Source organism: Megalobrama amblycephala, linkage group LG18 (assembly GCF_018812025.1).
Source record: "Megalobrama amblycephala isolate DHTTF-2021 linkage group LG18, ASM1881202v1, whole genome shotgun sequence".
Lineage (NCBI taxonomy): Eukaryota > Metazoa > Chordata > Actinopteri > Cypriniformes > Xenocyprididae > Megalobrama > Megalobrama amblycephala.
In genome coordinates this window covers 25,838,962-25,851,638 of record NC_063061.1, presented here as the reverse complement: position 1 = coordinate 25,851,638, position 12,677 = coordinate 25,838,962, and the positions used below count along the sequence as shown (strand labels likewise).

At 41.9% G+C, this 12,677-nt stretch overlaps 1 protein-coding gene across 1 annotated transcript in view; it reads left to right on the top strand.

Moving 5' to 3' along the window:
- Positions 1 to 11,976, top strand: part of LOC125252292 (membrane-associated phosphatidylinositol transfer protein 3-like) — a 77,045-nt gene extending 65,069 nt beyond the window's left edge. Inside the window, exons 7-10 of the mRNA XM_048165478.1 lie at positions 2,426 to 2,548; positions 6,663 to 6,850; positions 11,488 to 11,630; positions 11,789 to 11,976. Of these exons, the coding sequence (XP_048021435.1) occupies positions 2,426 to 2,548; positions 6,663 to 6,850; positions 11,488 to 11,630; positions 11,789 to 11,976 (642 nt within the window). The remainder of the gene's footprint in view (positions 1 to 2,425; positions 2,549 to 6,662; positions 6,851 to 11,487; positions 11,631 to 11,788) is intronic.
- The last annotated feature ends 701 nt before the right edge of the window (positions 11,977 to 12,677 follow it).

Genomic DNA, 12,677 nt, shown 5'->3' with positions numbered 1-12,677 from the left:
TTGCATGGTTTTTGTGATTTTCTCACGTTACGTAAAACGTAAATGTCAGACATTGTTATAGAAAACATGCTGAAAGTCACTGCGGAAACAAAGTTATGTTGTTGTAAAGTGCTGGACGAGCAGAAAATGACAATATAACGGAGACATGTTTTGAAACCAACGGAGGCGACAGCATAGAATAAAGCCACACATAACAGCCACCTTCATTTATGCTGCTGCCTCATAAAACGCAGTAGTCCATCACGACGGCTGCACATTGGCATGTTGTAGATTTGTATCGCTACGTCATTGCCATAGAAACCAATGCAGATATTTCAGAAAACGAAGAAACAGCATGGGACACACAAATTGAATCTGAACAGTTGCGATACACAATGTGGACAGTCAATAATTTAGATCAGATTCCAATCGGATACACAAATAATCGGATTTGGACTGACAATGTGAACGTAGCCTAAGAATGTCTATATACCACATATGATGCATCTTGTGAATCTATTGCTTTTTCCCTTTCATATTTGGTCTCATTTAAATGTCTCAGTGCGATTGGTAAAATGGTCTCAATTTCACAGCAATCACTTATACTATAGGAAAGATTGCTGTTAAAGGGATGTGCCTCTCACAAGGTTCTCTTGTGAGAATGTTTTCCTATCCCTGGCAAGGTGTGACCCTTGGGTCACAAGATCCTGTCCAACCAAAAGTTCATCTGTGTTTTACAACTTAGAGTTGAAGATTTCTTTGTTCTGGTCTGGGTATTGAAGGGAAAGTGACAAAAGAGTCATTGGTATTCTGTAGCCAGAAAACCCCTATGCAGTGTTGAGTCTCCTGAGTCCTGCACTCAGAACTTTCACACAAGAACCATCTTTGAGCAATTGATGTTATGTATTTATAATTTCTGAATTGGCTTCTTGTTGTTTAATTATGTAATTGGGGTCACACTTTAGATTAGGGTCCAATTCCCACTATTACCTAACTATTAACTACGACTTTTGCCTCAAACTCTTAATTACTGCTTAATAATAGTTATTAAGGTAGATGTTAAATTTAGGTATTGGGTAGGATTAAGGGATGTAGAATATTGTCATACAGAATAAGGCATTAATATGTGCCAATATCTTAGTAATATGCATATGCATGCTAATAGGCAGTTAGTTAAAGGATTAGTTCACTTTCGAATGAAATTTTCCTGATAATTTACTCACCCCCATGTCATCCAAGATGTCCATGTCCCTTCTTTCTTCAGTCGAAAAGAAATTAAGGTTTTTGAGGAAAACATTCCAGGATTATTCTCCTTATAGTGGGCTGTGGTCCACTTTTATAGAATTTTAATGTCAGCTATTTATAGGTTAAATAGCTGACATTAACTTATCAAACATATGGCGTTAATTCTGGCAGGTCACGTTAGTCAAGCTTGCATCAGCTGACACTCAGCTGATTCACATTGACCTATAGGAATATGATGCCTATCACCAAATTCGTATATATATGGTCCATTCAGTATTATCAGCAGCTTTATCGCATTGTTCAAGAGCTAATTACCCTCCTCCGTCCCCAGCTCCTCCTTCGTCCAGTCAGGACTTGACCTTCTGATATTTCTTTTTCAGAAATTGGTTTATCAATAGACATATAAACATATTTACCAGTTTTATCTTTAGGATGACTTCACCAGCCTGATAATGTGTAGCAGAAGCTGAAGCTTTCCTAAAAGTTCGAAGAATTCAACTCCCCTAAACTCTACATAAAATAGCGTTTCAGTATGCTATTAAAGTATCTTTAAGTTTTTCTTGTTTTAAAATTGGAAATGTAGTGAACATCATAAACATTGTTTACACATTTTGAGTTGAAATGTCAATGAGCAAAATTAAATTGATAGTTGATCCACAATAAAAATTCTGTCATCGTTTACTCACCCTCATGTCATTCCAAACCCACAAGACTTTTGTTCGTCTTTGAAACATAAATGAAGATATTTTTAATGAAATCTGAGAGATTTCATTGAAAAGCCTATTCACCCAAACCTCTGACAGTTTAAAAAAGTATAGTGAATGTAGTAGTTATATGTGAATAAAATCCTAAATTAAACCTGTTCATCATATAAAGTAATTGTGTCTCTTCAGAAGACTTGGATGAAGCTGTTCGATTCATATGGATTTATTTTACGATCTCTTTATGAGCGTTTTGCATTTTGGGTGAATAAACCTCAAATGGAGGGACAGAAATCTCTCAGATTTCTTTTGTTTTCTGAAGATGAATGAAAGTCTTATGGATTTGGAACAACATGAGGGTGAGTAAATTATGACAGAATTTTCATTTTGAGGTGAACTAACCCTTTAAGAGCTCTGTATAATAAATAACTCAAATAATCTTCAAATGGGAAAACAAGTTTTCTGTCTCTTGCACATACTGTGTTGTATGCTTGTTTCAGGTGTGCCTGGTTGCAGACTGTGTTGGTGGTGTCCTTTGTTTTGACGCCTTGTGTTTCAGCGGTGACGAGCAACACAGAAGCCCTGAGGGTGGCAGCACGAACAACAGTACAGAGAGTCTAAAGGTACAGATGAACATTCACACACACAAAACCGCCCTGAACTCCTGTTTTTCACTTCTGTTTGAAGTTGACTGTCATTCTGTCTTTGTCAGACATAAATCCATGTCTGCTCAACTGAATCCTTCACATTTCTGCCCTTCAAAGCTTTTTTTGTCTGTTCTCATATCTAAATGCCATAGGACACCTGTTCCTATTTGTCTCCTCCTCAGCTCTCTCCCTGTCTTTAAGGATTAGTTCACCCAGAAATATAAATGTGTCATCCTTCATGTTCTTGTGACACCATATTTTTACATTCTGTCCAGACCCCAAAAAAATTCAAAATATTGAATTGGGGTGGGGGTTTATATGAATGTATCTCTGAGGGGAACTTCACAAAAGTTTAGATGGTATTTTCTTTCAATCTTGTCTCTGTATAATGCTATAAATGTAGTATCTGCCTTGTGCACAGGAAATCCCATATCATATATCAATTTGGGAGTGAGGGAAGTTATGGACTGCATGACTGACAGATTGGGATATGGGTTGGTGGTACTAGTGAGGAAAGAGATCACTTTTGGCAGACTTTGTGAGCAATTTCTGCCTTGACATAACGGTCCCGGCAGTTTTGTCAAAACCAACATATGGGATTCGCTCTTGAAAGCCCCAGTCACCTCTGAGAGTATCAGAAAAGGCCAATGAAACTGGCGTGCAGAATTTGCATGCCAGGCCATGCCCGTTCATACTGGTATATAAAGCCGGCAGCATGCAAGCTGCATTTCAGTTTTGTTCTGAGGAGCCGAGGTAGCGTCTCGGCCACTTCAGTGGTCATTACAGAGTTGTGTTCCTTCCATCAGGGAATGAGGGTTACCATACGTAACCATGACGTTCCCTTTCTGTCATTCATTTGACGTATGTCGAAACCGACATATGGGGTCCCTATAATAAACGACACAACTGTACCGTGTCACAAGATAGTGTGGTGCAAATGTGGGCAGGCTTAAGCCTGACAACGACAAGTGCAGCAATGCTCACTCGTAACATTCCAGCGCCCAGGGTAAATGACCTCAGGCCTCCTGCAAGGAGCACTACTCACCTCACAAGAGGTCACTACAGATGTAGGGCCTCTTCTGATTCTTTTAAGGCAGTAAGCATGAGCTTAGAGATGCACAGCTGTGTATGCCTGGTTGTTAATTTTGGAAAGCATTCTCTTTCCCAGGGGATAGGAATGCTACGGAGGCCACATCCTACCTAAAGGGTAGGTACCCATGTGGAAATACATCCTAAGGACACACAGGAGGGGAGTGCTATGTAGGGAAAAGCCTCTGTGGTGTGCTCCACCAAGGGGGGAGGCTAACCCACAGTGACTAGAGAAAGAGCTAGCTCTGTCGAGGGAAACACACTGGGTTCGCCGAGAGGGAAACTGAACAGTGGAAAACATTGTATGAGATCACTAAAGGGAACCACTACATATGGAGCACCAGCCACACTACAAGGGCTCACCTAAAAAGGGCAGCTTCATGAGTAATGGGACTGGTAACGAGTTCCTCCACCAAACTCATCTACCAGAAGGTGCTAAAATGATGGAGAGAGATGGCCTAGGGTTCACCATCAATGGGGGAACTGAAATAGACCTAAGAGCACATGTTATCACCTTACGGAGTGGAAAGTGCTAATGCAAGCTCTACACCCAGCCAGTTTGTCAAGATTTACCCGATATCACTGAAAACTTGAGATGAAACTGGCTTCATTTGGAGATTATACAGGTGCTGTTCATGTAATTAGAATATCATCAAAAAGTTGATTTATTTCACTAATTCCATTCAAAGTGAAACTTGTATATTATATTCATTCATTACACACAGACTGATATATTTCAAATGTTTATTTCTTTTAAATTTATAACTGACAACTAAGGAAAATCCCAAATTCAGTATCTCAGAAAATTAGAATATTACTTAAGACCAATACAAAAGAAAGGATTTTTAGAAATCTTGGCCAACTGAAAAGTATGAACATGTACAGCACTCAATACTTAGTTGGGGCTCCTTTTGCCTGAATTACTGCAGCAATGCGGCGTGGCATGGAGTCGATCAGTCTGTGGCACTGCTCAGGTGTTATGAGAGCCCAGGTTGCTCTGATAGTGGCCTTCAGCTCTTCTGCATTGTTGGGTCTGGCATATCGCATCTTCCTCTTCACACTAACCCCTTAGATTTTCTATGGGGTTAAGGTCAGGCGGGTTTGCTGGCCAATTAAGAACAGGGATACCATGGTCCTTAAACCAGGTACTGGTAGCTTTGGCACTGTGTGCAGGTGCCAAGTTCTGTTGGAAAATGAAATCTGCATCTCCATAAAGTTGGTCAGCAGCAGGAAGCATGAAGTGCTCTATAACTTCCTGGTATATGGCTGCGTTGACCTTGGACCTCAGAAAACACAGTGGACCAACACCAGCAGATGACATGGCACCCCAAACCATCACTGACTGTGGAAACCTTACACTGGACCTCAAGCAACATGGATTGTGTGCCTCTCCTCTCTTCCTCCAGACTCTGGGACCCTGATTTCCCAAAGGAAATGCAAAATTTACTTTCATCAGAGAACGTAACTTTGGACCACTCGGCAGCAGTCCAGTCCTTTTTGTCTTTAGCCTAGGCGAGTTGCTTCTGATGCTGTCTGTTGTTCAAGAGTAGCTTGACACAAGGAATGCGACAGCTGAAACCCATGTCTTGCATACGTCTGTGCGTAGTGGTTCTTGAAGCACTGACTCTAGCTGCAGTCCACTCTTTGTGAATCTCCCCCACATTTTTTAATGGGTTTTGTTTCACAATCCTCTCCAGGGTGCGGTTATCCCTATTGCTTGTACGCTTTTTTTCTACCACATCTTTTCCTTCCCTTTGCCTCTCTATTAATGTGCTTGATAACGCTTGGCCTGATAACAACATGCCTGGACACTTGGCCTAGCGCACTTGCAACATCCAGAGAGAGCTGCACAGTCATGGTGGCTGAGTCCAACTCCACACCAAGAAAAGAGATGCTCTGCACAGAGGAGAGCTTGCTCTTCTCCCATTTGACCCAAAGTCCCAGTCGGGATAGGTGTCGAAGGACCTGGTCCCTGTGTTTGCAGACCAACTCCTGCGACTGAGCTAAAATAAGCCAGTCGTTGAGGAAGTTGAGAATGCAAATGCCCTGCTCCCTTAAAGGAGCAAGGGCAGCCTCCACAACCTTCGTGAAGACATTAGGAGACAGGAACTGCCCAAAAGGGATCAAAACATGAAAGTTTCCTTCAGGTCTATCGCCACAAACAAATCATGATATTCACTACTTACAGTTCTAGGATTTGTCTCAAACCACCACCCTTCTTTGGTACAGTGAAGTAAGGGCTATAAAAACCCTTCTTCATCTTGGCCAGTGGGACAGACCGTATCACATCCTTCGTTAAAATGTTCATGATCTCCTGCCACAGGACAACAGCGTCTTTGCCTCACACAGAGGTGAAGAGAACACAGTGTCTGGGCGGGTGCCTGGCAAATTGAATTATGTAGCCAAGCCGGAATGACCTGACCAGCCAACATGACAGACTGGGAAGTGTTAGCCACATGCCCAGACTACCCATTGCGGAGAGCCTGCGGCAAGGCCTGTCACGTTGGAAGGCTTCGTGTCCCTGAGAACCCATGACAAAAGTTTTAAATGAACACTGACCATTGTCTGAAGGTCTGCAGTGGCAGAGATGTCGTTCAGACCACTTACCTGAGTGCAAGCCTGGTACAGCAGAACGTGGGAAGGCGAAAGTGTTGCACCACTGAGGTTCTGATGCTGTGTATTGGTGTGTGACCACTGAGAAAACGAGAGCCACAAACACCATAAGTGAATGTATGACCCAGGGAAAGAGGAAACTGCTCATTTTGTGAAGGTATAAAATTGACCCCCACCCTACAGAAGCATATATCCTCACTTAATGAACTCAGAGGATTTAGTTAAAATCAGTTTCAATTTGGAGAAAATTAATGGGCTTTATACTGCTGCTGCACTGTATTTCATTTACAATTTATCATAACTTTGTGTTTGGCAGTGTTGTTTGACTCTATAGTGATTCTAGAGGTCTTCATTTGTAAACTTGGTTACGGTTGTTTTTATGTTCCAGGAGAAGCCATGTGCGGTGAACTCCCTGAGCCCCACTCTCAGAGGCAGCAAGCGCCTGAGTAAGAGCAACATTGATGTGTCAACCCCGTGTGATGCCCTGTCTGGAGTCCGCCATCCACTCATCCGTAAGCAAAGTGACTCGTGTGATGCAGACGTGGCCAGTGGTCAGCGTGAGGTCTTTATCAGCAGGTGAGATTTAGGTTTTATCATTGCTTCACAGACATGTGTAGTCATTTTATAGAATAGTCACTGCTTACTGAAAAGTAACCCACCCCCATCATATGTCTATGAGTAAACATGGATGAACTTAATAATAATTTCACAAATTTAGCTGGTGCAAATGTGTTCATGTTTGTCATATCCTGAAGCGCAAATAAGGAACATTTCTATATTTTAAAAACTGGCAATTATATTACAGAAAAATTATAGATATTTTTTTCAGGTCTCATTAAATGGTTGAAGCAAAACATTTACAAGAATATTCCTGATGAATTTGAATATAATTAATTTATAGTTCCCTATCAGTCAGTCACGTTTAACGTTACGTCAGTACAACTGATGAATTGGGATCTCACATGAGAGCCCAATCACCTTTGAGTGTAAACAAATCAAGCCAATGGACATTGGCTGGTGAGATTTGCATCGCGAACCACACCCCACGAAGTGGGTATGAATGAAAATGTGCTTAACTCACCCATTCAAGCTTTCATTTAGGAGATAAGCATTTCTCACAATTTTGCTCTGCAATCATTGTTTGAGTGTGTACAACAACCAGGAAGAAGCTCTCCAGAGAGTGCTGGTGTGACGGCGCGTCAGTGGTGGATGCTACTGAAAAAGCTTTCCTCTGCATTTATTGCAGTTCATCTAAAAGAGCACTTGTGCTGCAGGCTTATCAAAACAGTCTTGCACGCTGTACAGCAGCCGTTCCCCTGGGCACCTCAGCGTTAAAAGAGCTTTTTCACTTAAAGAGCAAGCAGACGGCAAGCGTCTTTTTAAAGACACCTCTCTGTCCATGCATTTCTGAATGTGGTCGTTTCCTGTTCTCATCTCATGGTCATGGCTGCTGTCTAACATGCCTGGGCATAAGCATGCTGAGCCAGAATTATTCGGTGGTCAGGGGGTTCATGGCAGGTTCAATCCCCAGGAGGAGTGTGCATTTGCGGTGCATGCCAGTAAAATGCAGCCACCTGGTGGGGTCATCCCATCCAGGACCAACTCCCGCCCAGCACCTTTGACGTACCTTACAGTGCTGATGGACAGTCCTCTTGGGACTTCTCCTTGGACTTGTCAGCCTTGTAGAGAGCGCCCTTTGAGCTGCTGCAGTTGGTGGAGCTTAAGTTCCTGTCTCTCTAGACAACGCTTCTAACTGCGCTAACTTCTGTTAAGAGGGTAGAAGACCTGCAGGCTTTTTTGTTCAACGAATCATGCTTGGAATTCATGCCAGCCAACTCTCACATGATCCTGGATATGTGCCCGAGGTTCCCTTCAGGGATCAGGTGGTGAACCTGCAAGCGCTGCCCCCGTAGGAGGCAGACCCAGCCCTTGCTCTGCTCTGTCCCATTTGCACTTTGTGTTTGTACGTGGACCGCACCCAGAGCTTCAGGACCTCAGACCAGCTCTTTGTCTGTTACGGAAACCAGCAAAAGGAAAAGGCTGTCTCCAAGAAGAGGTTTGGATAGTTGATGGCATAGACTTGGCATATCAGGCTCAAGACCAGCCATGCCCCCTTGGGGTGAGGGCTCACTCCACTCAGAGCGTTGCATCCTGGGCATTGGTGCATGGTGCCTTGTTGACAGACAGGGTTGGGAGACACCCAACATATTTGCTAGGTTTTACAATCTCTGTATAGAGCTTGTGTCCTCCTGTGTACTGGCTCCAAGTAGCTAGTATGTTGGGGGACCCACTTGGTGTCTCACTTGCTGCGCCACTCCCCTCCTAGGATGGGATACGAGCGCTTATCTGCTAAAAAGTTAAGTTCCCCACCTAGCGCACACTGCATGGAGTCTGACAGGGAACGTCTGGGTTACAGATGTAACCCCCGTTCCCTGAAAGAGGGAAAGGAGATGTTACGTCTCGTCGCCACAATTGCTGTACCACCGCTGAAATGGACAGGACTCAGTCTCGTCTCCTCAGCGCAAAACTTGAATAGGTGAATTTAGTACACTTCCATTCAAACCCACTTTGCGGGGTGTGGTTTGCGATGCTAATTTCACCTGCCAATGTCCATTGGCTTGTTTTATTTATACTCAAAGGTGATTGGGCTCTCAGGCGAGATCCCAATTTGTCAGTTGTCATGACATAACGTCTCAATTCCCTCCTTCAGGGAACAGAGGTTACATTAGTAAGCAAGACATTTCCTTTGTGTTCACTTTCACTTACCACCCTGTTAGTCTTTTGAAATATACTTTAAAGGTGGTGTATGTATTTTTTCAGCAATGCTGTTGGACATTGTTGATATTTGAAATCAACCCAAACAAACCCACCGCTCTCTTTATTGCTCTGCCTCCAAAACTCACTCTCCAATTCTAACAACCCTGCTCCGAGTCGATCTCGAACCCTGGCCTTTCCACTGCTGGCAGGCAAGGCGAGTGCACTAACAATGATGCCAAACACTGCATTCTCTAGCGGTCGTCAGTGCGCAGTGGTTTACCTTCTCAACTCTTACTATCTGGCCACTGTTACATGCGCAATGCGAGAGTGGATGTCTGTTTATTACAGCTGATGCGCAACAAAATGCTTCATGAAAAATAAAGCGCAGATGAACGAATGACAAGGAAGCACAAAAAATGTATGTACAGTACACAAGAGTAAGTACAAACAAGTGTTTGTTGTTAGTCGCCAACAGCACAGCAGACCCAGACAATCAATGACACTCAAACTCAGTTTTACTCACATGGAAAATCAAAGCGGAATCAAAGCAGCATCTGCGTCTGTTTTCAGGCCTTCCCGCTTAGCTCTCTCTGTCAGAGAAAAAATGCTGATTCAGTTGTAGGTAACAGAAAAGTTTATGTAGCTCTCACTGAGCACAGGGAAAAACAAAGGAACACAAAAGCCCAAATCAAAGTCCACAGGACCACGAAAGAGCCTCTCATCAGGGACAGATCCTAGCATCATCACTGACGGAAGTCCTCAATCAGAGTCTGGTCCAGAATATCCCAAGTCGGAATCGAACTCCTTTCCTCAGGACCGTAGCCCTCCTAGTCCAACAGATACTGGAAACCCCGACCACGGCGTCTAACGTCCAAAAGATTTCCAAAGTGTAAACTGGAGAACCATCCACTAGATGAGGGGGCGGGTGTATTTATCAACAGGATTAAGAGGGGACCTAAACACAGGCTTGACCCTGGACACATGAAAGACAGGGTGAACCCGACCAAGAGTGGGAGGAAGCTTGAGCTGCACTGCCACCGGATTCAGGACCTTGGTGATGCGACATGGCCCAATGAACCTGGGTGCCAGCTTACGAGAAGGTGCCCAGAGAGGCACACAGCAAAATCCCCAGAGTTAAATCAACTCTGCTCAGAGTACATATGGTCCCTCTCTAAATAGTGTTAAAATAACACTGAAGCAGAGTTAAATATAATGAGATAATTAAGCAATTAATTAAATAATGATTGTGCATTAGTGATGAACACCTGCTGTTAACAAGCAGAATCACTGAAGAAATAAGAAAAAAACAAGAACTACAACTGACTTCAGTCACAGCCTTATTAATTGCTTAATTATCTCATTAACTTTAACTCTGCTTCAGTGTTACTTTAACATTATTTAGAGAGGGACCATATATACTCTGAGCAGAGTTGATTTAACTATGGGGATTTTGCTGTGCAGGTCCTTGTTGGATAGCCATATCTTCTGACTGCAAACATACTGGGGAGCAGGAGTCCGGTGATGGACATCCGCCACTTTGGTCCATCTGGAAGCCCGGGCCAAGGCCTCCTCAGCCCTCCTCCAGGTGCATTGACACCGACGGACAAAGGCAGACGGGACCACAGCTTCAGGAAAAGAGGCGATTGAGACTTTTGAAAAATAAATACCCTTTAACCTTTAACTAGCAAATACCAAGGTTTTAATTATTTTAATAATTCTGCAGAAATTGATGTATGGAAAAACTGATGAATTCTGATTTTCTGATTTTTTAGTTGGTTTGTCTCACTTTAAAACCTTCCATCCTGTTTAATAAAATCACAGAAATAATTTCAAAGACTGGTGTCAAAAGTCTCATTTACATTTTTATAGAACCACTTCATTATATTATATATTTCTTTTTTAAAAGTTACAAAGTTCAAAAATGAATAAGCCAGAAATAAGCATAAGACAGAATAAACATTGAAACATTGAGTTTTATGCAGATCATACATTTTTTTACAGCATTATATAAATACACTTAGATAGTGTATCAAAGCATGCTTGGAATATTATGAATGCTAATGACTCATTCAGTTGCATTGTTCAGTTTACAGATAAACAGTCTGAAATAATAAGAATGCAGAAAAAAAAATCACTGTAGTATATCACAGTCATGAGCAGTTGGGAGCTGTTGTTTTGAACTTAATCGATTTGTAATTGATAAGATTCAGATAAATTGGTTTGGATATTTAGGTTCTAAAGAAAGCCTCCATGTTAAAGAAATTATCCTGAAATGGATGTTTGCAATGGAATGTGTCAAGGATAAAGATCTTGCTTGCTTCTAAAGTCTTAACAGACCTGTCATGGGAGCACATGATGACATCAGCATAAAATTAAAGCATTAATTCAGATTAATCATTAATTAAGTGTTAATAATAAATGAAGATAACTTGCTTTCCATGCCTGCTACTTCACAGTTTGTCTCAGGATGATCAGTGTGGCTCCAGGCAGGCCCTCAATCCAGGCTGCTTTGAGTTTGAAGTGTCAGACTGCTTTCTGCTGGGATGCCCACTGGGGCTGGTGCTAGCCATGAGAAGAACTGTGTTACCTGCCATTGATGGTAAAAACAGCTTCCCTTTCACATGCAAACACTCAAATGATTTTTAAAATGTTTAAAGAATTCAATTTTACCTAAATAATAAATGTGATTTATAGCGATTTTTATATATTTTGAAAGTAATTACCTGATGAATTGTTGCTCTCTTCCATCTCTATTAGTGGCTCAGCTCCGGCCAGCTTGTTCTCAGATTTTTAATCTGTTCTACCCATCGGACCCCTCTGCCTCACGTCTGGAACCTTTGCTGCACCCAGTTCTCACCCACCTGCCCCCTTTTCCTGTTTCCCGTTACCAGCGGTACCCTCTGGGTGATGGGCGCTCGACTCTCATTGGTAAGAGCTTTCTCTGAGGTTCCCCTGTTCACATCACTGAATTAATGAAAAAAAAAAAAAAATGAACCTTAGATAAAGAAAATAGGTCTGTAAAAAATTGTTAAACATGTAAATAAAGAGAACAATGGCAAAAACATAAGATCCCACCCTCCGTTCAGAGTGCTCTCCAAAGCCACGTCTCCTCCAAAATACATGAACTCACACAGCAGATTCTGCAAAGCGTCATTAGAGACAAAACAGCTTTAAATGCAATGATTGGATGAACATTTTCCACAGACTTCCACAGAAGATATGTACATGTTTTAATATTTAGACCACTTCTGTTATTGATTGCTATCAGGATGTGAAGAGAGTTTCACACAAAGCGCTGCCTAACCCTATAACAAAAAGTGTTTATAAAACAAATTGCCTACCCTACTTTTAAGACTTATTTGAATAAAGTAATTCAACCAAATAAATAAAATCAACCAAATGTTTCCCTTATTTTTGTTAAAACTATGAACAGTTTTTTGTTTGTTTGTTTGTTTGTTTGTTTGTTTTTTTTACAGTGCAAGAACATTGTTTTCATAGCACAGCATCATAGTATGACTAAAACTTTTTGTATAAATTATGCATGCATTATCTAACAGGTAAAAATTATGTCTTATGCAGATACCTTATGAATATATATAGCTCTGGAAAAAAATTAAGAGGCCCCTACAAATTAGATATTCCCCTA